Consider the following 22,003-nt stretch of genomic DNA (forward strand, 5'->3'; position numbering starts at 1 on the left):
CGCTAAAGCACAAGGAAGGCAGGGCAAATATTCAAAGATAGTCTGTAATTAAATTTATGGAGAACATATGTAGATTTATGTAGATTGCACGTTATATGATTTATGTAGATTATATTATATTAATTTAGGGAAATTATGAACCATTTTCATCTGTAAGGGAAAAAATTGTATTCAATTCATAACAAACACAAAAAAAACAAATATATTCTAGAGCGACGTAAGAATTTTGGTCTCCAGTCTGCTTTTTTCTTTTCTTTTTTTTTTAAATCCAAATTTTGTTCATAAAATAGCTAGACTCGGAAGATTTAAGCAAATACTAGAGTGTATTTGTTGAGGACAATTTTCATTCTTGGTTTTGTTATAGAGTATTCATGGTAGCACAATGAATTCCATCAGTCTCTGAATAAACTACAAGTTTATTGTAATGGAGGAACATATCATCCAATCAAGTAGCTCCTTTGTGTGGTTCTGACCAACAATAGAGGTTCTAGTAAGTAGGGACGAGCTTTATTAGGCTTTGGCTCCACAGGTAGTGCTTGAGAAGGATAATACATTGTTATATATATTTTTTCTCTTTTCAGGACATTTTTTGAGAACAAGAAAACATATATTATCAGCATTCTTCTGCTTTACAATTCTGATTTGTACAGTCAAACAGGTGTAACATGCAAATTTTCTTACTGCATACGATGAGCACAAACAGCATGTTTCTGTAAAATTATTGCTTCTTGTGAGCTTTGAGGCAGTTTCAAATTAGAACACAGCCCCACTGGCAAGAGCGCTGCATTGTGTTGCCAACAATATTGTACCCATCTGAAGACAAACACAAAAAAATCACTCATTCAGCACACACACCACAGTGCTAAACCTCTGGAAAACAGATGTTCGTTCAAATTTGCTGCGATAGATTTACAACTCAAGTTGGCGGGTTTCAATAAATGAACAAATACTTGAAGGCAGGATTTACAGTGTCGCAAATGGAAGCTGTAAAATTGGCCGCTGGGGCTTGTTTCTCAACTTTTTCAGGGGTAGGGTCAACCAAAACTAAGCTCGTTATGGCCAGCTATCAGAGCTACTCCAACCTGAGGAGAAGTGGAGTTAGGCTTTGAAGATGCTCTAAATGATGACCTTTTTCTCCTACCCTGCTCCACTGATGTGCTTTGATAAGCTGGGCTCTGATCTCTTCTGTGGTATCACTGCATCACTGCATCACTGCACACTGCGCCGTCCTCCCCGAGCTGGCTTGCGCTAAACTTTCTCACCACGCCCTCAAATTACATCACCCAGGCTTGATGTCATTTTTCACACCATGCCTTTGAACTTGTTCAGCCACAGGCCAAAAAAGTGAGGCAGAGCACCCTGACGATGTCTTGTTTTGAACAAAGGATTATGATTATACTAAGAGTGCATTGTAAAAAAAAAAAACATTAGACATTAGTAAAAGAAAATGATTGTGCAAATGTGAAATATATCCAGACGACACGTGCTCCTCCAAGTAGAACCAAAGTGCTGCTTAACCTCACAGTTGTGGCTCTCAAACACTACTCTCTCCCTCTCCCCTTGTGGAAGCATGCAAGCACGCCTCCGCACCAGCTGTGAGATGCAAAGCTCCCCTTTGTGTAAAAGCCTTTTGCTGTCTTTGAGAAGCCTCTGTCCGTGCTATTATGTGAAAAGAACGACAATAAGAGACACGGCAAAGAGAAAAGGTGATAGGTTGGGGGAGGCAGAATGGAGAAAGACACTGAGAGGAGGGGTGGACAGTGTGACCAGGAGATATTTTATTTTGTATTCTTATAATCAGTTATCCTTGATTAATCATTTACCATTGTTGAATCAGTTGACAGAATAATCTTTGAATCACATCTATGTTACTCTGAGCAAATATTAATGCATACAGATGATTAAAGTTGTTGCACTATATTGCAATCACACCAGTCCAGTTGGATTCGGGCCTGTCTGCGTTCAGTTCTGCACGTACGCCGGCCTGTGATCACATGCACGTACTTGTATAAGACACGCACGTTCACATACACATTTAGTAATAATAGGAGGGTCGTCTGAGGACAGTTTTTCTGATAGATACACTTTCACAAAATGCACAATGTAATACACACTTGTTTTTCTTTTAAGAGTAGCAGTTCATGTCTATATTAGGACAATGTTTGGAAGAGGAGGGCAATTGTTATCATTTCCAGTAAAGATCTAACTGTGATGTCATAATGGTAATATAAGGATGAAAAGCCTCCGCCCGGCGGAGATTGTTGATGCAAGACTGTTTTCCCCGCACTTCTGCGCAAAAGTGTGTAATAAAATCACTATTTTTGACACCTTACACGGACTCGGCTTGTTTTTCCTTCTTAACCAAACTGAACCAGACGTAACAACAGGAAACTGAGCCAGCGAAAGGGAAGGATGGCGAAGGGGAGATCGGGAGAGAAGCAACGAAACTGACAGCCCCAATAGTCGATGTATGATTGATGGAGTGGTGCTCGGATGCCAGGGGTCATACATATGCAAACTGCTCATTTGTAGTTGCTGCCAGAGCTGCTGTTCACCAGAGCCCTTGAACAGTGTCGTCTGACCACTGGGACACATCGCACAATCAGATTAAGCAGCCCCCGAAATCACATGCAAGACGACCAGCAGCTGCCACGTGCACCACCGACTTTGACTTACAGTATCTGTTTTTCATCCCCCGCCTGCCATAACAGGCCCTCGTCTGTCTGTAAGAGATCTGGGTTTTAGGGGCTCAGATATGTGTCAGATGAGCTCTGGTGTCTGTGCGGCATGGATTTTCCCTCTTGACATTTTGTTGTAGGTTTTTGTTTTGTTTTGTTTTTTTCTCATTGCTTTGTTGCACACAGACCACATTTTCCATGTGAGTGGCTCAGTCTGTATGTAGTAGCACAGTATGCATAATAATCTACCTCTAGCAGCGTCCAGCCGACACCCGGCATCTACTGCGTCCGGGAATCTTTGTGCAGCTGAGACTAATGCTAAGCCAAAGCAATTAGGTTTCTTATAATCATCTGCGTGTTGACGTTTTGGGAAAAGACCTGCAGTATACTGACTGTGTTAGGATTTGGTTTGAGCTTGCAAAGTGTCAAGGGCTAGGGCCTCGAACATCAGATGGCTTTGTTGCCATGTGAAGCGTTGTGATTTTTAAAATTAATTATTAATTTGCGATGAGGCCAGGACAGAATCGGGGTGGCATGCAGGGGATGGGGGCTTATGCATAAATTCTTTTAACCATTTTCTGGTTTAATTCTGTGCTCATGTTATATTCATTAATATGGAATAAGTAATTTATTGGAGTGACAATCAGAAAATATGTGATTCTCCCGCAAGTTTTTATTTCTGTCCACCGCAGAAGCTGTGATGTGGCGTGGATCACAGAGTCTTCTGTGTTCAGCCATAAAGAGGCTTTCTTGTGCTTGTCCGCATTTCACTCTTTCGCTCGCCCTGTTTCTATAGCTCTCTCGCTCTCCTTTTCTCAGATCAGACTGTGCTCCAGCCACGCTATTGGGCAACGAGCTGTAAACAGGAGCGGCACACTGATCCGAGTCACCTTCATTCAGGCCCATGCCCCAGTCGCCTCACACACCATTTCTTTTTTTTCTCCCTCTTTTTGAAACTCGTCAGTGTTTTGAATCCACACTCCCAAAAAACTGGTAAAAATGTCATGGGTACAGCTCCCTGTGCGGAGGATGGACCGCTGGGTATGCCCCTTGCTCATCGTGAGCCTGACACATAGGCCCTTTATGTGGCTGTGAGGAGGGTGGCCCCTTCCATCCTCTGCTTCTCATCCACACCCCAGAGGCTCTCATTCAACCCAGGCCTGGCTGGGGGGAAGTTGAAGCTCTTTTGTATTGGGGGGGAGGGGGATTCTTAGTGGGGGCTGTCAAGGCTGTGACTGTGTGCGCCTTTATTTCCCCAGAAAAGAGATGGGGGGGAGGGGGTAGAGATAGAGGGAGAGGGCAAGAGGGAGGCCGGAGAGGGAGGAGTGGTTCCAAAGGAGAGTTTGGACACAGAAGGCCTTGTTAACCGGCTCCCCCAAAGAGAGAGAGGATGAGACGTAGAAAAGAAAGACGGAAAAGGCAAAGTAACACCAAGCATGAAATTTTTATTTTTTTTAAAGCCAAAAAACTGTTTCCCTCTGTTACGTCACTGTGTTATTCCCATTCTACTCTACCCTTCCCTATCTGTTCCCTCCATCTGTCCCCATGTAAGCTCAATCTTCAGCTCAACAAGCTTTTGCCCTCCCCCTCACCTCTTCTCAACCTCGTCCATTAGTTTACGCACATTCTATTATCTGGGAGAGCGGGCTAAAAGAGATGTCTGGGGTCAGAGCGATCATTATCATCACCCCTTGCTGCTACACTTGTGAGTTATAGCCCACCATACTGGAAACAGACATTTAAATCATAATCAATAAAGCAATATCAATGCTGAGAAGCATGGCAAAAGGAAATCGGGCTCCAGGCTCTGGAGGAAACACATACTCTGAGACTGAGACGGTGGCACGCACATATTGATGAGACATGATCAAGCCAAAAGAAAAAAAACACACACACAATATGTGGCGTCACGCTTTGCACTTTTTTTCTAATGCACAACTAATGCACATTGTGGCTGGTGTGCAAAAATGTGTGAAAGTGGAGCGAGCGCGTCATCACGAGGGGACGATGACGTGCCGTAGCCGCTATCCGACTCTCTGGTCACGTTAAGGTAACTAGGGAAGCAATGGTACTTGCAGGGGTAGCCGTACAAGACACACACAGTGTTTCGTCCAGCAGGGACAATGCAAGGAGACAGGTGTGACCTGACCCAGCTGTGACGGGACCACGTTCTCCGTTGCCGTTGCAGCTGAGATCACGACTGAGTCTCTGTCTCTTTGCTGCCACGAGGAGAAAATGCCAGTTGCCCGCGTACAGAAAAAGTGAACCACATCACTGTCAGGGAAGAATAGGTTTGGGACATGATACAAAAACTCATCATGTAATCAGTCAGTATAAATTACAGTTCTAACACACAGAGAAAGGCCACACAATCACTGTTATTAACTTGCACAGTTTGTGGTGAATAAGATACTCTCATGCAAATATAATGCATAATCCAGCTGAACTGCGCAGACTTGTTGGATTCCATATTTAGAAATCTTTGTTTCACCCACAAAGACCATTTGAAGTTGCTATTATTATTATTATTATTAGATGTGGTTCTTTTATAACTTCTTTTCTCACCAGATGTTATTGAAAACATTATGGATTTGCTTTATATGATTTAAGAATAGCGACTTAAATAACGTTTATTTTGATGATTTCTTTTCTCCGCTCAAGCCAACACGTCCCGCTGAGGCTCTCGAGCTTGACGTAGGAGATAGAGTATTGTTTTTGAGGTGGCTTTTTTAATGTTTTAAGAGAAAAACAAAGCATTAAGTAAATCACACATTATCATAGGGATTGGGTTTTGAGCATTGCCTCACTTACTGAGTGAAGTGAAAATACCCCACAGCAAATCTATAGTTTGTTACAGAGCTCGCAGCAGGCAAGAATAAAAATGTAGCAGGGAAAATTAAATGAGTACAAATGATGTGTTTAATAATTAATAATTTATTTGTTTACACAGATCAACTAGAACTATTTAGTATTTAATGATGATTTCACGTTTGCTAAATTAACTGGACTGGGACACTGTAATTGCGTATACAGTTTGGTTGAAAGTTAATCGTTGACATCATTTAAAAGATCATTTGCATATTGATTTGAATTTGGGTAACTAACAAAGATGGATATTGTTTGATACTGTATTACAGTTTAGAATTAAATGCTCTTTGCAAAGCACCTAATGTTTAAATGTTTTTTTTTTTTAAAAATCAAATGGAAGTCAGGTTGAGTAGTGCAGTCAAGCACATTGCCAGCTTGATCAAACACTTCAGAAGCATTGAGCTTCAGTCCAGAATCCCAAGGTCCTGTGTAGGTGTGAGCTGTGAAACGAGAGTGCAATGCACATCATGGTTTATGTGCAGCCAAAGCCCACGCAGTGCTGATCAGACAGGGATCATCTGCTATATCTGGAATCTATAACCCTGTCGCTGGTGCTTAAGGGGAAATTTGGAGAGCTCAAACCAGAACCAAAGTGAAGCTATACAGTGTGTTATGTGTCATTGAAGTAAGCTTACTTTTTAGTAATTTTTTTGTAATCATAGAGGAGACTGAGGTGTTTTATAGGTCATCAACTCCAAATATGTACAAAATGGCACATCCATAGTAAAAAGTCTGCAATGTAAAAATAGCAATAGGCATGCATAAAAACAATTACTTTGCTATCTTAATTGCTTTCCAAAGAAAATACTTTCTGTCACCTTTCCAATTAAAACATAACCAGGAGCTATATTAGATGTATTTTTAAATGGTGCCTGCAGCATGTCTTGCTGTCTAAGATATTGGATGCCACCTCTACATTTTAATGACCAGTTTTATTTATGCAGAGGAATCAACACGGCTAAACAAGAAGCCACAAAAGACCGTAGCATGAAACTGTGTTTTGTTTTTCTTTTTTAAACTGTGCCAGCTGAGGATTCAGCTCTAATGATTTACATCTTGTTATTTAGCAATGCCGCATATTACAATGCCACATGGATAGTGTTTACAGTATCTTTTCAATTAGCCTAACAGTTGTACAGAGTCCGTTTTCACATGCCAGTCTCCTGACATTTCTTAACCCAGCTGACATACACTTGGTGAAGTGTGAACCATTTTGCAAATGAGGGTTATTCTGGGAGAGTCACGTCTCTCCTCCCTCTCTCTCCCTCTCGCTCTCCTCCATGCACCCTCGAGAAGGTTGTAAAAGCTGTTGTCCTTTAGTGATGACGGAAAGCGAGGAGGAGCCGCGAGAGAAAAAGAAAAAGAAAAGCTCTTCAATTGGAGCCCCGATTTCTCCTCTCTCCGTCTGCGTCTGTCTCTTTCACTCTCACTCTGCATGTGGCCTGCTGCTCTGTCATCCTCAGGGATGCATCTGAAGGAGACCATCTGTTGATCCATTTGTCTCCTGCTTTGCTTCCTGTGCCACTGCCTCTCTCCAATCGATGATCAGGCCTGGCCTTTCCCCTGCCCACCCTCTTTGTGTCTGCCAACAGGCCCTCAGGGCGAGGCGGGTTTGCTGTTCGGGTTGAGATAGGAGATTGTGCCCGGATTCAGACAAAGAGAAATGATAAGCAGTGGAGAACATGCTGGGTTTTTGTACATAGACTGCTCACAATGAACAAGCTAATGACCACAGAGAAAGCTACTTTCTAATCAGTGCTCATCTAAAGTGAGCATTGCTATGCTGACCTGAGTCAAAAAAATGTAATTCTTTTTTATGCGTTGCTAATATCAAAACCGTAATCTTCTTTCGCTTTGACAGTTTATCCTTACACGGAGGAACAGACCACGAAATAGATGTTAGGAACAATGCTGAGATGCCGAAGGACCACCGGAGGCTTCCAAACATTCACCACCAACACATTCATTGCTTGTGAAGTGTTTGGCAGCGTTGCTGCTAAAGAGAGTGGGGTGCTGGTTTCCACACATCACCCATCTGTCACCTCACATGCATGCTCATGGGTCTGACGGACACCGACTCCACCGTGGGGACTTTGGGGATTGCTTGCCTTTGATCTTCTCCCGTGACTCTCCATTAACCATCAGTCGTCAGAGCTCAGGCCCTGGAGAGCAACTGGGAAAGGGTGGCGTGTGAACACGAGCGCTGATGTAGCCAAGAGAAATTCATTGTCCAAATCTAGCAGATTACTGACATGGAGGAAAATGTACATAAATAGTGCTGGATGTAAATGTTTTGACTGTAAGTTCGTTGGACTATGGAGCAGGAGAGAGAATGGTAATGACAGGATAAAACTCAGAACACGTGTGCAGTGTGTGCGTTCCATACTGCTTATTTTTGCAGCATTTGAAGCTTTTTTTTTCCCTCTTTCTCTGTCCGCAGAGTTTTCATAGATTTGCAAGGTTTTCATCACGGCTGCTCAATATTGTTGATGATGGGTGTTTACCCAGGGAGACATGGCATTGATTTCCAATAAAGTGCAGATGGCATGCGGTGACACACACTCCTATTTTACCAAGAGCCATCCAATAAGTCATGATTTCACAACCGCAGTAACCTGGTGTTGTGGTTCTTCTGACAAAACCGGAGTGGGGTGTCCGTCATTGTGGAAAACCTTTAGTGGCTAACAACTTTATGCCTGGGATTCATTTGACTTGCTTTCACTGCATGGCTTTTTAATTTCTTCTTTTTGTGTTGCAGGCTTCCTCAGCACAGGTGACCAGGCAGCTAAAGGGAACTATGGGCTCTTGGACCAAATCCAGGCTTTGAGATGGATCAGTGAGAACATCGGCTTCTTCGGAGGAGATTCCAATCGCATCACAGTGTTTGGTTCTGGGATCGGAGCTTCTTGTGTCAGCCTGCTCACGCTCTCCCATCACTCTGAAGGTACAGTGGGGCAGAGGCGCCGGTGTGGTGGGGCTGTGTGTGATATAGCTGTTCAGCTTGTGCCTGCTGGTGTGCAGGCTTCTTGATATTATCTAGGCATGCAGGTAGTGAGTTACAGCGAGTAATCTAATCTAGTTCACTGTGCAGCATAAGAAATGTTTTAAGATGAAACAAGTTTGCATTCAAATGAATGCGATTTTCAGTCCAGAAATGGAAACTTCACGGTGGATTTCAAGCCACATGTGGGCTTTGACATATTCTGCCGGTTTGTTAGTATTCTTCCCTGTACCAAAAAATGGGTGTAGTGTGACACTGGAAGCAAGACACTGTATGTCAAGGAGAGCTTTTCAAGGTAGCCACGTCGTGCTAAATGGTGCACACTTGCAAGTTTTCTTTTTTTAAAAAACAAAATCACAATGTTTAGCTGCTACTTTAATGTCACCTCATGATGATTTACTGCTCATGTTGGACTTGTCTTTAATGCAACATGCAAGCTTGACTTGGACATGAAATAAACATCCCTCATACTAATCCTCCTCTAATGCATCACTAAATTCAAATAGAGCATTACAGGTAAGTAATTGCTGGAGGCCCAAATGCATAATACTGAAAGTGAAATTATTACATGTTTTTGTGCAAACATTTAAAAGTCGTTACTGTAAGGGACCGCATCCTCAATTAGATTTGACATCATGGATGGATGCATGGATCTGAGGTTGCAGTTTGGGGAAGGCCTTCATAAGGACTGGCTGCAGCTCCCAAGCTGGGCTGTGGGAGGTAGGGTGAGGTACAAAGGCATTATGGGTAGTTGTGGCTCAGCAAGTAGAGCAGATCATCTACTAATTGGAAGGTCATTGCACAGTTTTGTGGCTACTCCAGTATGCATGTTGAAGTATCCTTGGGAATGATACTGAACCTTGAGTTTCCCCAGATCCATCCATTGCAATGTGAGTATTAGACAAACTATATATATAAGTACGAGTTCATTTACCATATAGTCAAAGCACTCGAAGGGGAGTGTATGAGGTGCTGTCCAGCTCCTAAAATTCAGATAAATTAACTCTTAATTGACCACAGTTGTGTGGATGCGACAGGCTGCAGTCCGCAAAGCGATGTTATATTTTTTTATATGTTATTTTCCAACTGAGAGATTTTTACATTTAGCCAGGCTCATGTAGCCTCATTGCAAACATGTTAACAAGCCACAAACATGTTGCTTTGGACACAGATGGCTGGAGGTGTAACACTGGGCTGTTACTGTACATTACATGGAAGTAAACCACATCAAAGAAACCACTCTTGCAGTAGATAGAGGCCTGGTCCCAGACAGTGTTGTGGCCACAAAGCTATTAAGCGATACACCCCCATCACTACACACACCAGCTCAAACACACACACAGAAGCACACACTATTCAAGAACAGAGTGAAATCTCTCTTCTTGGATTTTTGATTAGTGGACCAACCAGGGTGAGTTTGAAAGAGGTCATTTGATCGTCTCTTCCTTGGAACCCCATTACAGTGCCAAGGATTTGTGATATGTTTTGCATTCTCCAATTTGCATTAAAGTGTTACTAATTGCCTTGATTTCCTCCGATGACTGATGACTGCTTTTGAATTGAATTTTTACCATAAATGCCTTTTTTTTATTCATACTTCATAATGCTACGCTCCATGTAGCATGTTATTATACTGCCAGAGAAACCATCTCCTCCCAGTAAATTGGATATTACCGGCTCTGTTTTTTCCCCTGAATGGAAATGTATGCCCCACTGATGGGATAAGAAAAAAGAAAAAGCCAGTAAAACTTGAGCGATCCTAGCAAATTGAAACAGGAAGCCTTCTATCACGCCAGGACTCTTGCTGTGAATGTTACCAATGGCAATCAGATTTCACACAGACTCTCTGGGAGCACAGATTGTTGTAATTATATAAAGTTTAGGACTGGAGTGGGCTGCTGGATGTGACAGGAAATACAAGTGAAGAAATGTCTTTTTGCACCTGCTTTCACAGCCTCCACTGTACACCACCCCGCCCCTCCTTCGGTCTTAAGCGTCGAAGCGAAAACTGGTAAGATGCTGTTGTTGCCAAGGCAACGTCACAAACAAGAAAGGAATCAAAGTGTCCGGGTCTACAAAGTGTTGAAAATTAAGGATAAAAATATATAATCAACTGAATTACAAACTGTGACACAAGAACACCTGGTTTCAGGTGGCCTCTGGTAATGGACTTGTGTAATGATTTTCTATCCGTGTCAGCAGACTGTTGCATCTCTGATAGAACCTCTTATATTGAGCTTCCTACTTTGCAGTCTGAATGAAAATTAAGTCAGAAACACCACTCACGGCGCATCACAGCCCCTGAATTTGTACTCCAACTTGCTTGCATGTAAACCCTTTTCCACTAGAGAAGTAGTATTTTCATAGTAGTGGTACATGTGGTATTATGGAATAAGATTTGCATCCCTACATACACAAACATTTCCCTTCCTGTTCTGCTCAGATGCACGATAATGAAGCCCAGGTGAAAAAATAAAAAAAAGAGGAAATCAATGATGGCACACTGTACTGAAGCTCCCTGGTGTGTTGGTGTATTTAATGACAGTATTCCCACTCTTACGGTACAAAGTCTGTCATCACCGCCTGCAGTGCATAGACTTTCCATCTAACCGAAACTCTTTTCATGCCTGTTGGTGGCAGAGTGACAACTTATTTTAGATCCTCCATGCTCCTCCTGAAGCTTATTTAATAAGCTGAATTCTCCTATATCATCCTGGCCCTCTGGCCTCCCTCTTTGATTGCCTGCTCCGCTGGCCTGGCCTTGGTGGCGTTTTCGTGTGGGCGTGCCGAGGGCTCCAGTCACAGGGTACATCCATCACGGAGTTTTCCCCTCCTGGCCCGTGTGGAGGCTGGTCTGGATGCCTTCTCGCGAGGGCTAGCTTTTTTAGACCGTGGTGCCTGCCCTGCCTCCTCCTACATCCAATCTCATCCTTACTTCACCCATCTGTCTCCTTGCCTACACAGTCAGTAAAAGCATGCACGGGACATGCTCTTTTTCACCATGTGCCAGTGCGTCTCTCTCCCTTGTCTCCCTCTCTAGGTTTCTGCTCCCTAGTCTGCAGCATGTGTGGTGTGTTGCTATTAATAAGATGGCTGCCTTGTCTGGTATGTGGCAAGCATTCTTGCTGCACATCTGAGACTTTGGAAGCAGAATGGTCATTAAAAGCGCAGTCTCTCTCGGCAGGAGAGTGTTTTTGACCAGCTTATTAAATGTAGCTCAACAGTTGTGTTCCCACTGAGGAAAATCTCTGTCCCCATCTTCTTTTTTTCTCCATCTTCAAAAATGGCTAAAGAAGTTCAAAAGAAAGGACATTAGCAAGTCCCATGTATTATCTATCTGGCATCGCACAGGCGCTAATTAAACATGCAGATTTGGCTTTTTCCCCTATCTCCTAATAATCGTTGTGATTTCAAAATTGAGATGGCTTTTCTGTGCATGAGCAGAATACCAAGTGCCCAGTGACTCAGACATGTGCATCTGTACATATATCTCTAGAGATTCAAAGAAGTGTTGCTCAATTCAAAACCCAAAGGAAATATACTATGCCATTCACACTCAGTGTCAGTGTGCATCTCATCCCTGCACATATGTCAGCACAGGCGTGTCCATTCACAGCGCACACATGAGGGAAGGGCTAGGTGTAGAGGCGCTGAAGGTCGTTCGGTTTCTTTTTTCTTTTTTTTCCTTCCTCCCTCTCTTCCAGTAAGCAATCAGGATAAAAGCTCCACTTCTAAGGAAGTGCTCCCGTTTTAATGGAATGTTCTGGACATTAAAGACAGCTAGTGAGGAGGATCCTTCATGCCAATGTCAGCTTTCATTTTTATTAAGACTTCTGGGTTATTGAGAACCATAAATACACATGTTAAATGCTTGGGTTTTATTACAGAAGTGCAAGGAGTACAAATGCATTTTAATGCAAGACGCCTCCTCGCAAATACTTAAACCCCATGAACCATGAGGGCAAGGGAGCAGGTACTTTGTTTTCAGGAGAGGGCATAGGTTTGAATCTATTTAGTGGGAAGAACAGGAGAGGATTTGATTAAGTGATAGAATGTGTGATTGGATCTGGAGAAACTGAAGATCAGAGCGACAGATTGTTTTTGCTTTTTTTTTTTAAAAATCTTAAATATGAACTTTATTACAGGCCACCGATGTTGTTTTAAATTTGCGAGTGTCTAGTGTTTCTAGTGTCATTCTTTCAAAATGTGTTTTGGAAGACACTTACAGAGCATGTCTAGCCAGGTAGGTAAGATACAGCCACAAAGCTTCAAGAGTATAACTGAGATTCAAGCAAAGGTTGATTTTGAACATGGATTTAGCCCTTCTCGTTTCATGGGATTTGATAGATCCACAAGATATTTTATGGCATTTACCACCATCGGGGACTGTGACCCTGAAATCATCGCACAAACAAAACCTTTATCAATTATTTATTAATGCTGTTAAGGGGGATTCTTTAACCCAAATCCTAACAAACTAAATATGAAAGGAAAGATTAAAAGAGAGTCCAAAGGATTAAAATCAACAAGTGAAAACCAAGTAAAACAAATAGCAGGCTTGTTAGAGCCGTGAGTCATACAGTGATGGATATTACAACATAAGTATGCACTTACACAGAAGGCTAACTAAAGTATTCAGTCTTTGTTTATAGTAAGATGTCGTACAAAAATAGCTGATTGTAGTGTTAACCTGCTGGCGTTAGCTTGCCAATGATTGTAATTTAAAGAAATATTAGGCTTAGCGTTCTTACACCACGACAGTGGCCCCTGCTCATTCTAAAATGGGCGAGCATTGCTCAATCTGCAGTTTAAAGAAAATATCAGCACACCAGAACGAAGACAAGATGGAAGGAAGCTCACTAGCATGCACGAAATACCAGACCTAGTGTCGAAGAATGGCAGTTTCTACATGCACGGTACAGAAATAAACACTCAAAAAGTACAAGCAGGAACCTGCAATAGGTCAAAAATACACAGCTTGACATGTACTTGTTCTTTAAAGCAGCCACACTCCAACTTCTGCGCCTCTTTACTCCCCTTTGCCTATGAGAGTATTAATTTAGCCTTCCAGTGGGCGGCTCATTGGTGTCACAACATAATAATGCGGAGGTGATAATCAGGTAACACTTATTATTCTTCAGCAAGAAGAAATCATAAAAAAAACAGTAAAAACTCAGAGATGATTAACAAAAGATGATTTTTTTTTCATGTTCAGCTCTGGCTAACATATAAGATAAGATAAGATAAGATAACTCTTTATTGTCATTGCATAGTCATACATAGTACAATAGTACAATGAAATTGGAAAGCTGTCCTACGTCGGCACTTCATATAACACAACACGACATGATACGACACATCACAACGCAACACAAACAACACAACACAGTATATTAACTTAGTAATAAAAAAGAAGAAGAAGTGTATTTGAATTGCACACTGTTATTATTGCACATTAATTGTTATTGCACCTTGTTGTAAATATAAATATTATTATTGTTACTGTTTTTACCGTTGTTACCTCCCCCCAAAAAAGTCCAGGGAGGTAGCCAGTCAGGTCAGCTATTTGCATTGATTAGGACTATTGCCCTGTTGTAAAACCTGTCCTTGAGTCTATTTGTTCGGGACCTCAGCAGCCTGAACCTCCTGCCAGACGGCAGCAGCTTAAACACCCGGTGTCCTCGGTGTGTACAGTCCCGTAGGATGCTGCGTGCCCTCTTGAGACAGCAAGTGCTGTACAGGTCCTTCAGGGAGGGAAGAGGATGTCCAAGGATTTTTTGGGCCATAAGGATGACTCCCTGGAGTGCCTTTCTGTGTGCTGTGGTGCAGCTGGAGAACCACACACCGATGCAATATGTCAGCACACTTTCAATGGAGCAGCGGTAGAAGACGGTCAGCAGCTCCTTCTTCAGGTCCATTTTTCTGAGGATTCTCAGAAAGTGGAGACGCTTTTCTGCCTTCTTTAAAACCGCAGAGGTGTTAGAGCTCCATTGGAGATCTGTGTCTATGCGCACACCCAGAAACTTGAAACTGGAGACCCTTTCCACACACTCCGCGTTGATGCTGACAGGCTCGGACTTCCTCCTTCTGAAGTCAACTACCAGTTCTTTTGTCTTGGTGGTATTGAGGTCCAGGTTGTTATCTACACACCAATCTGACAGCCTCTGAACTTCAGCTCGGTACGCCGTCTCATCTCCCCCTGAGATGAGACCCACCACAGTGGTATCATCTGCAAACTTGATGACTGAGTTGTCTGGGTGGGTACTAACACAGTCATGTGTGTACAGAGTGTACAGTAGGGGACTCAGTACACAGCCTTGTGGAGAGCCGGTGTTAAGGCTGAGGGCTGAGGAAAGATGAGGCCCCACTCTAACTCTTTGTACACGATCTGAGAGGAAGTCTCTGATCCAGCGGCAGGTGGTAGAAGGAAGTCCGATTTCCAGCAGTTTAACTATTAGTCTGTCCCGGTGTCATGATCCTGGGCCATGTTGGCCCAGTATTCTTAGTTTTCATGTATTTTTGTATTTTGTTCCTTATTTAGGCCATGCTTCCTGGGTTGCCCTGTTACGTTGTTCCTTTTGTGTTTTCCCCTTGTGACTCTTACCCCCTGTGTGCCCCTCTGTGTATTTGTGAGCCCTCGTCTCTCCTTGTGTTTTATTCCATGTTTTCCCCAGCCTGTTATGTCTGTGTTCCCCCCGTGCTCTCTCTCCTCCTGTCTGAACCTCTGTACTTCCTGTTTTACTTTGCCCGTCTCCCGTCAGTGTTGCGTTCACTCCTGCCGTGTCTTGTTATGAGTATCAGTGTCACCTGTGTTCCCCGTGTGCTCCCACTTCCCTCGTTAACCCTCTGTGTACTTATGTCTGCGTCTCCCTCAGTTCTGTGACGCGTTCTCCCTCATGCTGTGTGTGATTCTCCCCGTGTCTCCTGGTATGCATTATAATTATCTTTTTCCAGTTTAGTGTTGTATTGCTTGTGTTCTATTTTCCCAGCAATAAAGCTGTGTTTTTGAGTTCAAGTTCTGTCCCCGTGAGTTTGCGTTTGGGTCCAATCCCTGCCTGCCACACAGCCGAAACATGACACCGGGAGTATTAAAGTCAACAAAGAGCAGCCTGGCGTAATGGCCCTGCACTTCCACTGGCCAGAGGGGCCGATGGCGCGATATGACAGCCTCGCCTCTGTCAGTCTGCCCCAGGGCTGCTGTGGCTACAACTGTAGCTTGCCTTCACCAGTGTATGAATGTGAGAGTGAATGAATAGTGGTATTGTAAAGCGCTTTGAGGGGTCCCGAAAAGCGCTATATAAATGCAATCCATTATTATTATTATTGTAGCAATGGCATCTTCAGTTGATCTGTTAGCGCTGTATGCGAACTGGAGCGGGTCGAGTGTGGGTGGCAGGCAGGACACGATGTGACGTCGGACCAGTTTCTCGAAGCACTTCATTATAACAGGTGTTAGAGCAACTGGTCGGTAGTCGTTGAGGCTGCTAATGTTAGTACGCTTTGGCAGTGGGACAATTGTGGCTGACTTTAGGCACGGCGGGATGCAGGACTGGGACAGTGAAGTGTTGAAGATCCTAGTGAAGACCCCAGCCAGCTGGTCTGCACACTCTTTTAGGACCTTTGCGGTTACCCCATCTGGTCCGGCGGCCTTCCTGGGGTTCACTGCCCTCAGTGTGCGCCTCACCTCATATTCCTGCACCATGAGGCTTGGGCTGCTGCTGCTGTCCGATGTTTTTGCTGCTGCCGCCTCTGGTCCCTTCACCTCAAAGCATGCGAAGAAGTGGTTCAGCTCCTCCTCAAGCGCCGCGTTACCCTCAGTCAACGTGGTATTGCAAGGTTTGTAGTTGGTTAAGTGCTGAACTCCCTGCCATACCTGTCATGAGTTGTTGTTGCTGAAGTGGTCTTCGATCCTTCTCTTGTACGCTGCCTTGGCTTCTCTGATGCCTCTTTTCAACTCAGATTCTGGTTGGAATAGACCCGGAGACGTTTGTCCACAGTGACACTGTTGACACAGAAGTTAATATATGAGAGCACTGATGTTGTGTGCTCTTCAAGGTCCTGATGTTCGAACACGCTCCAGTCCGTGTTTTCAGGGGTTGCTCTGTAGCCTTTTTGGATGTTGCTGTAGGCTTTACCCGGTGTGTGTTTTCCCCCTCATTGCACATTTAATATGCTGTTCAAATACTGACCTTAAATCAGCATGGTTGAAGTCCCCAGCTATAATGTGCACTGCACATTAACATATATGATATGTTACAGTTTCAAGCCTGGTGGGTGTGTACGGGCAAGGCTGTGTGTGTGTGATCCAAGAGCTCACTGGTGTCATGGCTTGTGCGATCCTGTTAATTTATGTATTCCATACATTATAACTTTGTAGACTTTCATTCTGTTTTACACTGGACTTTGAATCTCTTTTAGCTTGAGAAGATTCAAATTTTGAAGGGCAATGTAGGGACTGATTCTGACTGATTCCAAAGCAAAAACAGGGGAGAAAATAATGATGCCATCTATTTGACCTCAAATCAATCTGCCTGTTTTAACTCAGTGCTTGTGTTGGCATGTGCACCCAACCTCTGCTCTGATAAGCATTTATGATGCACACACAGGCTTGTAGTTGTCCTTAGAGTAAAGAACACAAACACTGTTGTTCTATGCATGCTTGGAATTGCAAGGGTGTGTTGAGCCTTGAAAACTTGTGCTCTTATTCACTGGTGCATCTTGAGATACAACACGTAATTTAAGGCTAATATATATGCTGCTTTAAATTACCCTGTCTTAGAGAGTGAAGAAGGAGGCCAACAGGCTGCATGAAGAGCACCTAAGTGTTGCAGTGAATCACTTCTTTAACTGTAATGTTGGTCTACGTCTGGCTATGACCTTTGAAAAATAACACGTGTGGGTTTTCTTTCTGAAACAAGACTCATGGGACGTTCTCCTTGCGGAATGGCCTACAGGCCTGCTAATGTCCCTGCACTGAGCTCTTGCTGTACAGATCTAGAGGTGCAATCCATCTACGTTCTTGGCCCACTTCATTTGTGTGGGTTCACCCATCCTTTCCCTGTCTGGTTTAAGCGACAAATAAAGGTACCTCGCAAGAGCTGGAATTTTCCTCAGAGTCGCCAGGAAAGATAGCAGCATAACCGCATCCCTGGGATGTTATTCATACACCATGCAGCTGCCATTGTTGTGCAAATGCATCCAGCTTGAGAAAATTCAGGGACAATTGTCAAACTTGAATAGACCCCATTTCTAAGGTGTCAAAAGCATTCAGCGACTCGACACTGTAAAGTTACCTGGGTGTTTGGGGCAACAGAATGCCTCTATCTCGAGGTTTGATTTGGCTGTTTGCTGAAGGGTGTCTGTGCATTTCAGGGTGTGAAAAAGACCTATGCGAGATGAGAGAATGGGGACGCGCCTTGTCAGGTGCTGTATTCTTCCACCTCGATTGACAAGAGCGATAATTAAACCAGGGGGATGCCATCTCTGCGGAGCAAGAATGCTTGTATTTATTTACGCTGACTACTCAGCTTTGTTGTCTGCCACATACCGTCGCCTTCATTGTGTGGAAAAAGCAAACTGCTTTTAACAAGTGGTCTTTGTGACATTTTTCAGTCACTCTTTGAAGGACGGTGTCTTCGACTTTGTATAGTGAAGCAAAATTGCCTAATTTTTTCCTAAACAAAGACTGAGGATTACCCACCAAATAAAAGGTATTACACTCTTTTTGAAACTGAAAGAAATTGTAAATAGCCTAATTCAAGCAGCAAATTGGCTTTTTTTTTTTCTTCCAAAAGCTCCGCAGAAGGAAATTGAAATCAAAGTTGTGCTTAGCAGAAGGGGAAAAAAAGGAAAAGCACCCGAGTAATGTGAGGTGGGAGGGGTGTTATGAGGGGAAAGAAGCCTTTGAGGTCAGATAGCCAGTTTGAGGTGAACACTCTAGAAAATAATATCCAGTCGGACTGTCCATCAGAGTATGGCAGCTTTACCTATCCCTCACCAGGAGAGAGCCGAGGAATGAAGAATTGACAAATGGTCCTAAAATGGAGAAAGCAGTTTATTCAAGTGCTCCAGACATCAGTCTGTCTCAGCTTGCAGCAGTTCTTTGAGCCTATAAAGCATGGAGTTATAGGTGTTAAAGAGACAAGCAGCAGGTCAGAGTAAGAAGCAGTGGATAATTGAGTACTTTAGTAAATCCATGCCTCCATCAACCAAGGTAATACCTCAGAGCATTGCATATACCTGCAGCCCAGGACCCACAACTGGTACGATAGACCTCAGCAGCTTGAGAGACTCGTGGCACACACGGGCTGTCTGAGCAGCATTCTTCAAGATAATACAAGGAGACCCATCTGGTGATGTATTGCCGAGATTACTTTTGGGATCTAATCGCAGCTGATGAACGAGGTCACTACAGAATATGTCATCTGTTTATGACCTGCAGTCCCCGGCGAAGACGCTGGCGAGTCATTAGTTCAGGTAGATGTAATCTATGAATCATTCTTGATAAATCATTGTCAAGGGCGCATTCAAACAGCTCCTAATAGACAGTGACAGCAGTGGTGAGGGGAATGGTGGCGCAGCTCCTCGCTGTGCCCTTACTGTTCTTTGATCCTCTTAGGCTTTGGATCAATCATACCAATAGCTGCATCATATTGCTCCCAGACTGTCTGGTCTGCTTCCTCTCTTTATTGGTCTAATGACTTGATGGAGGTTTCTTTCCGTCTGTCTGTCTGTCTATTTCCTCGCTGCACTCGCCCCACTCTAGCACCTTCATCTCCGAGGCATTTTCTCGAGCTCCTTTTCCTTGTTCTCAAAGCAGTTTCTTTCTTTCTCTGTTGCGCGCCCTCCCCCGTGTCTCTTCTCGTCTTCTCACCATGTCTCCCTCTCTCTGCCTCAGTCTTTCTCTGGCACCAGTGTAAAGCATCCATTATAGAGCGATGCATGGGTGTCTGTGTGAGTGGGAGAGAGGGACTTGGCACTCCTCCTGCCCCACCTGCAGAGGAAGCACTGACAGCTGAGCACTGGGGGCTCATCGTTCCCCCTCCTCCTCCGCCCATCTCCACATCTCTACTGACCTCCCTCCTCCTCTCACACCTTCTCCCTCGCTTTCTCTCTCTATCTCTCTTTGGTCGCTGTTGTTCAACACAAACCGGCCCAATTTCTGACGCTCACTATCTTCCCTTTACGCCATTTTCACATTTCATTATGTCCATCTAGTTTATTTCTTTCCTCTCCTTATGTCTTCCTATTTTGTTGCCCTCTTTCCTGCTTGTTAAAATTAGTTTTTTGCTCTTTCTTTCTTTTTTCTTTTTTTTTTTGTTATACCCATGATTGTTTGTACTCATTCATTAGGCATTCTGCACCAGGCAAAAAAGGCCGGTGAAACGTGTTAATAAATACATGGTTGTTTCTGTGTTTGTCTGCCAGATGAACAACTACAGTGTAATTAGCTGAACTTTCCCCTTTAGCGATGACCCCGAGCACTCCGTGTTTGCTTGTTGTAGCTGACAGCTCACCTCCGCGGCTAGCTGGGTCAGTCCTTTGGTGGCTGTGCATCTGTTTTCTCGGCTGAGGAAAAGAAAAAGCGCTCAGTGTCTCTGCATGAATAACAGATGGATACTGTGGAGCTGCTTTTAAAGCACGCCATGCTTGAAAGCGCCATTGCGTTTCTCGTCAATTTCACAGGTTTTCATACCATGTGATTTATGTGTGTACATCCTCCGCTGGCGGAAAAAGGGAGCCTTACCAGGTGTTTCCGAGTGCTTTTCGGTGATGTTTTTCAAACTCCTACATTATTTTCAAATAGGAAATGTATGATTTTACTCTCACTCCATTCTCCTCTAACTACTCCATCCATACAAAGAGAAAAATACTTGCCTGCTTCATGATTATAGGCATCCACAAACATATGCATCGTTCTGTTTACATTTACCCTTCTTGGTACAGTTTGTGCTTACAGACAAGATGGTTTGAAGGGAAATTTGTTTTTTCAGTGTGCGATAAGAAGTGTCGCATAGGAAAAAACATCAGTCCAATTACTTTGCAGTTGGGCCGAGCTCGTGGGATTTTCTCGCTGAGAGCCCATCACAGTGTGATGCAGACAATGATATTCGTGTATACCATCTGGATTCCTACCAGTGACATAATGTGCTGTAATTTACACCTCAGCTCTTCACTGTGCGTGTGTGAGGCTGTGACGTGCAGTCGCAAGCTGTAGCTCCGCGTTTGAGTCGTTCAGTTCCGGGCAGTGCAAATGTATTAGCTGTAAAAATTTGCATAGTCTGAGCACAATAAAATCCCCAATGAGACGAACTTCAGCAATCATGCTGACAAGCAGAAACCCCTACTGTAAAGGGCCAACATTGTGCAAACTGACAAAAAGACTAAATCTTTAGCTCTCAGGCCCACAAGGCTGTAATAGATTTTTTGCTTAGAGAGGTAACATAAGCTATAGATCCTTTTCAGTGGTAAAAGAGAGTGACTCACCAAATCGAATGCAACTGTTACAGAACAACATTGCCAATTTGCTATTTCACAACTTGAAGACAGTTTCCCTCTCCTGAACAGGAACTTCTATCTCAGGTTAGAGTGATCACCTTTGGTTTGTATTTGAACTGAGAGGTTACCTGTTACAGGTTTTAGAGACAAATGCTTTGAGAAGAAAAGTTCACTTTTTACCTTTATACCATCCACATGCTACAAATAAAGTATTATCTTAACAACAGGTAATGGCTTCTGCATGCTTTTAACAAAGATGTGGAGCCCACCCACCAGCTGACCTCCTATACCATAATGATTGAGCAATCATAAGAGTATAATTCGGTGCACTCTACAAATTGCTCCCTTCGTGCCACAGATATAGGACTTCAAAACGGAGGAGAACCCGATTTATTTTTTTGCCCTTTGCCACAACTGCCTCAAATAAAATAGTATGCTGAAGTTCACTGCAGTATCTTTGTGCTCATGTAATTCACTGGTGTGTGATGTAAAGTTATCGATGTGCATGTTGCCCTGTATCTATATGTGTCTACACTGCTCCTGGCTCCTCTAGCTCATCTTTCTGGGAGACAGAACATGCACAGATTGTCAATACAAATGTCTCATCCTGGGACAATGGGTCTATCTTTTTACTAAATCTCTGGCTGTGTGAAAAGGAAGAAAAATAAGAATCAGCTCTGGGTTTACCCCTGGAAATTTGTGTACTGATACATAGAAATCTCACAATCTTTGCACATGATTTATCAATACACAATATTTGCAGCATTGACAGTATAACCAGGTTAGAACGCTGCAGCTACAATTCAATGGTTAGAAGGAAAAGGCTCTCCTGAGCCACGTTAAACTGCTCATGTGTAGAATTTGAAAACTTCTGACTTTAGCAACCATCAAACGTGTAACTGTTTTTATATTTGGGGGGATATATTGGGGTTTTAGGACCTGTGTGAAAAGTTTCACA

At 43.4% G+C, this 22,003-nt stretch overlaps 1 protein-coding gene across 4 annotated transcripts in view; it reads left to right on the top strand.

Annotated features, from left to right (window-relative positions):
• nlgn3a (neuroligin 3a) overlaps nucleotides 1-22,003 on the top strand; it is a 133,844-nt gene that overhangs the window by 80,811 nt on the left and 31,030 nt on the right. For all 4 annotated transcript variants that reach the window (XM_040016595.1, XM_040016597.1, XM_040016598.1 and 1 more), the window contains one exon: nucleotides 8,305-8,490. In XM_040016595.1, coding sequence (XP_039872529.1) covers nucleotides 8,305-8,490 — 186 coding nt within the window. The remainder of the gene's footprint in view (nucleotides 1-8,304; nucleotides 8,491-22,003) is intronic.

Source organism: Simochromis diagramma, unplaced genomic scaffold (genome assembly GCF_900408965.1).
Source record: "Simochromis diagramma unplaced genomic scaffold, fSimDia1.1 OVJJ01000685.1, whole genome shotgun sequence".
Classification (NCBI taxonomy): domain Eukaryota; kingdom Metazoa; phylum Chordata; class Actinopteri; order Cichliformes; family Cichlidae; genus Simochromis; species Simochromis diagramma.